Source organism: Suricata suricatta, chromosome 4, assembly GCF_006229205.1.
Source record: "Suricata suricatta isolate VVHF042 chromosome 4, meerkat_22Aug2017_6uvM2_HiC, whole genome shotgun sequence".
In the NCBI taxonomy this organism is placed as follows: domain Eukaryota; kingdom Metazoa; phylum Chordata; class Mammalia; order Carnivora; family Herpestidae; genus Suricata; species Suricata suricatta.
The window spans coordinates 140,639,232-140,644,345 of NC_043703.1; the positions used below are offsets into that span (position 1 = coordinate 140,639,232).

The 5,114-nt window shown below is 48.3% G+C and overlaps 1 protein-coding gene across 1 annotated transcript in view; it reads left to right on the top strand.

The window, feature by feature from the left end:
- The window catches only part of LOC115290731 (xanthine dehydrogenase/oxidase-like), a 55,753-nt gene that overhangs the window by 28,045 nt on the left and 22,594 nt on the right, over positions 1-5,114 (top strand). Inside the window, exons 8-10 of the mRNA XM_029938556.1 lie at positions 24-133; positions 2,399-2,583; positions 4,942-5,021. Coding sequence (XP_029794416.1) covers positions 24-133; positions 2,399-2,583; positions 4,942-5,021 — 375 coding nt within the window. The remainder of the gene's footprint in view (positions 1-23; positions 134-2,398; positions 2,584-4,941; positions 5,022-5,114) is intronic.

A 5,114-nucleotide genomic window follows, 5' to 3' on the forward strand; every position in this document is an offset into this window, starting at 1 on the left:
CTCTGCGTCTGGCCTTTGTACAGGCACCAGGAGGACGGTTCGGATGGATCACACCTTCTTCCCTGCTTACAGAAAGACCCTGCTGGCTCCCGAGGAGATACTGCTTTCCATTGAGATCCCCTACAGCAGGGAGGTGAGCTGCTCAGGAGCCGCCCGTATCACCCTTACCCCCGCTAGGCTCCAGACCAGAGACTCGTCTGCCTCAGGGACCAACCTCAGCATCTCTCAGCTTTAACAAAGTCTCTGAACGTTGCCTTTAGCCAGCCATATTTCTCTCTGGACAATAAAGATTTTCAGGGCAGGGGGCAGAGCATGCCACGAACTCAAGGCATGTGATCCTAGGCACATCATTTCAGGTTTGAGAGCCTCCTCTGCAAAATGGGCAGTGTCACCTCACCTGCCATGCAGGTCATGGTGAGGATTGAAATCAAGAATTCATAAGGTTCCTGGCTGGTGTCTGGAAACCCGCGGGGATCTCTGTCTGGTAGCCAGCAACATGATCTCACGGACATGCCCAGCTGCCAAGCATTCCTGCCGCAGGTCAGGGGAGACCCGGGTTTGCATGCTGAGCAGAAAAGCTGCCTGCGGGTCAGGCCCACACATGCTGAGGAGGCGTTTCATTGCTGACCTTGCTCTGAGTTGGCTTAGTTGGCTTTCTGCTTATGGGTGGTTTCTCTGTCCTGTTCAGGCAGGTCTGGGTGCTTCTGGCTGCCTCCCTGCTGTCCCTGGGGGCCTGTGGTGTCTTCCCTTTCTGTGCTTTTCTCCTCCCTCATCAGCTACGTAGTCCTTCATGGGCCCTGTAGAAAAGTGATTTGTGTGAGGCTGGGAACCAGCTGTAAGGGAGCGCACTAGGAGTTTTACCCAGCTAGCGCTTGAGCGAGTATTACAAGGCACGTTTGCCCGTGCTAATTTTTGGTCTCCTTAATGAGAATGCTAATTAAATTAGAGCCATGTGTCCCTGAGGTGGTTTCTTAATGATTTTCTAGCTTGTCCTTATAGACCATGTTGAGCAGTGATTCCCAGAGTTTTTGTATTTCACAGATCGGTAAATTTTCCTCTTTTTAGTTATGAGTTGGAGAAGGGAAGAGGGAACAGACATAACTCTGTCCAGTTTTTATCTTGCCAGATAGGGACATTAACGGAAAACATTTTATGGGGGTGCCTGGGTGGCTCACTCAGTTAAGCTGCCGACTTCAGGTCACGATCTCATGGTTCGTGAGTTCAAGACCCACATCGAGCTCCATGCTGACATCATAGAGCCTGCTTCAGATCCTGTGTCCCCTATCCCCTGCCCCTCCTCTGCTCATTCTCTCTCTCTCTCAAAAATAAATAAACTTAAAAACATCTTTAAAAACAAAAAACATTTCATAAAAGAAAGGAGATTTTCATACCCCGAATTAGGAAGGATTTCTCAAGTAAGAGCAGCTGACTGACATTTCACGGCACCCCAGTGGAACCGTCTCTGTGGACTGGCAGGGTCCTGTTCCAGAACCAAGCTCAGACTCCAGCTCATTGTTCCAGGGCCATGTTTGACATCAAGAGTCTGGACCAGCTTTGTGGTCAAGGGGAGTCTCTATGGCTTCTTCGAGCAGAAGCTTGTGGACCATCTGGCTGTCCACCATGAACGTCATTGTGCTTTCCCCAGTGAGCCTTCCCTTAAGCCTCTGCCTTTGATGTTAATCATGACTTGGGTGCCAGGGTGGGTTCAGACCTCAAGAAGAACCTGCCCGAAAGGACTTGCTATCCGATGGTTCTTACCTAGAAAGTCACTCATGCTCCCTTCTTCTACTGAAAGACAGGGCCTGCCTGGAACCCAAGGGGAAATGTCTGTTTAAAGCACAAAGCGAGCTAGTGTTTCACAATGTGATTCATTCTTTCAGGAAGCAAGGTTTCTAACCATAGACAGTAGGCCAGTGTGAGAGAGAAGTAGAAAGAGCACGTGCACAGGTGGCCAGCTGAAGGAGTGGCATCTCATGGCATCTGCTTGAGAGGCAGTTAGGCCGACAGAGTTTCCAGCACAGTCTGATAGGCCAGGTGGGCTCTGGCACCGGGCACAAGGATGGGAAGCCTGGGGGCTGGGGGTCTCCGAGGGGCCTTTGTGAAAATGTCTTTCCTCTTCCCAGCTGTTGGTTGAGAGAACCTGTTCTCCTTTTCCTTGACTTTCCATTTTTCTCACTGACAGAAGAAATCTCGACCCTTTCCCAGCCTCAGGGAGTGTTACCTAGAACTCGTCCTGAGAATGGGGCCGTAGTGCTGCCCGCATCTTTGAGGGCCACCGGCAGCCTCCATGTGATGGCATTGTCCCCTCACCTCTCTGCTCACCCCCAGCCTTCAGCCTGGCCATCTGCAATCCTAGCCAAACAAGGGGGGAAGCAAGAACCTTTCTCCTATTTTGTAGGGTGAATACTTCTCAGCATTTAAGCAGGCCTCTCGGAGAGAAGATGACATCGCCAAGGTGACCAGTGGCATGAGGGTCCTGTTCAACCCGGGAACCGTGCAGGTGAAGGAGCTGGCCCTTTGCTACGGCGGAATGGCTGACAGAACCATCTCGGCCCTCAAGACCACGTGGAGGCAGATCTCACAGTAAGAGCCACCAGCAAAATAAAACCACCAGTGCTGCTCTGACTCCCACAGTACTGTGGCTGTTCTGAGTACTGGTGGTGTTACTGTTGCTGCTGCTGCTGCCATTACCCACAGTACTGTGGCTGCCCTGAGTAATAGAGGTATTACTGTGGCTGCTGCCACCATTATCCATACTACTGCGGCTGTTCTGAGTACTGGTGGTATTACTGTTGCTGCTGCTGCCATTACCCACAGTACGGTGGCTGCTCTGAGTCCTGGTGGTATTACTGTGGCTACTGCTGCCATTACCCACAGTACTGCAACTGTCCTGAGTACTGGTGGTGTTACTGTTGCTGCTGCTGCCATTACCCATACTACTGTGGCTGCTCTGAGTCCTGGTGGTATTGCTGTGGCTGCTTCTGCCATTACCCATAGTTCTGAGGCTGCCCTGAGTACTGGTGGTGTTACTGTTGCTGCTGCTGCCATTACCCGTACTACTGTGGCTGCTCTGAGTTCTGGTGGTATTACTGTCAATGCTGCTGCCATTACCCACAGTACAGCACTGCTCTGAGTCCTGGTGGTATTGCTGTGGCTGCTTCTGCCATTACCCATAGTTCTGAGGCTGCCCTGAGTACTGGTGGTGTTACTGTTGCTGCTCTTGCGTTACCATGGTTACAGCTGCTGCTACAATTGCTACTGCTACCAGTAGCATGATTACTAATAGGATTGCTGTTGCTGTGTTGGTACTACCATTGCTACTACTGCTCTGCTACTCTTAGTACTGCTGTTACTGCAGCCACCACTACTAGTGCTATGGCTATTACTGCTGAGCTTCTACTACATCACTACAACTAGTATTACTCATACTGTGATTGCTACTACTATTTCTACTACTCCTGCCACTATCATTCCTACTATTTCTACTACCGTTACTACTCTGACTAGTATTACTCCTGTGGCTACCACTACTATTACTATGGATACTATTACTGTGGTCTATTTCTTCTCCTAGTAATACTAGTATTACTGCTACTGCTATTACTGCTGCTACTCCTGATTGTACTATTGATAGCATTACTTCTGTTTGTGCTGTTCATGCTATTACTCCTACTGTTGTTTTTCTCACTACCATTGCTATCGCTACTTCTAATGGTAGTACCTCTGCTGCCCTCTGTGACTTCTACTATGAGTCATAGTATTACTGGTGCTATTGCTCTTACTACTACTACTACTAATACTACTACTGCTACTGCTCCTCCTTTTCCTACTTCTACTATGATTCTGCTTTTGCTACTACTATGCTGATCGCTTCCACTACTGCTGTTTCTGCCACTGCAAGTATCACTTCTAATAGCATTGCTGCTGCTGCTACAACTATTGCTGTTGCTACTGCTGCTGTTAGTACCGCTGCACTCTTACTGTGGCTACTCCTATTACTCTTGCTAGTTTATGGCAGCACGTGTACCAAGCATGTCCCTACCACTGTCCTCTGTAATCCTTACAATGGCCATATGGATACATAAAGCTCACCTTTGGAGTTTGGCTCTTTTGTTCCAATCCCTGGCTCCAACACTTACCAGATGGGTCGTGTAAGTCAAGGGACTTAATCTTTCCAGGCCTCCGTTTTCTCATTGGTAAATCAGTATAAAAATTTTCCATGCTATACTTTTAAGTTGAAAGGAAAAGTGGTCTTTCATAAAAAGCCCTTAGGACATTGTATAGTGCATTTTAAGGACTTAATAGATTTAATTATTTTTATTTTGTGGTCTTTTAAAAATTATGTCTATTTTTATTTGTATTGTTTATTTATTTATTTTTATTTTAGGGAGAGAGACAAGAAGAGGGGAGAGGGGCAGAAGGAGAGAGAGAGAGAATCTTAAGGACAGGGCTGACCTGAGCGGAAATCAAGAGTTGGATGCTCAACCGACTGAACCACCCTAGGCACTCAAATTGTGTCTATTTTTGAACATGAGGAAACTGAGGGAGTGCCTGGGTGGCTCAGTCAGTTAAGCATCTGATTTTGGCTCAGGTCATGATTTCAAGGCTCATGAGTTTGAGCCCTACATCGGGCTCTGTGCTGACAGTTCAGAGCCTGGTCCCTGCTTCGAATTCTGTGTCTCCCTCTCTCTCTACCCCTCTCCTGCTTGAGCTCTGTGTCTCTCTCTTTCTCTCAAAAATAAATAAATATTATAAAAAGTATTTTTAAAGATGAGGAAACGGAGGCTCAAGCAAGTAACTTGCCTGAAGTTACAAAACTCTAAGTATTCAAGCCAAATTTGGAACCAAGTCTAATACAACTATGGCCTTGAGCCCACAACCCAACACACATGATTCTGATGTCTGGATGGGAATGCTTTCCCACCATCTGCTCTCTGGCAGCTTCTGGAATGAGGGGTTGCTGCAAGACGTGTGTGCTGGCCTGGCGGAGGAGCTGTCCCTGGCCCCCGATGCCCCTGGAGGCATGGTGGAGTTCCGGCGTACCCTGACCCTCAGCTTCTTCTTCAAGTTCTACCTGACGGTGCTTCAGAAACTGGGCAAAGAGAACTCAGAAG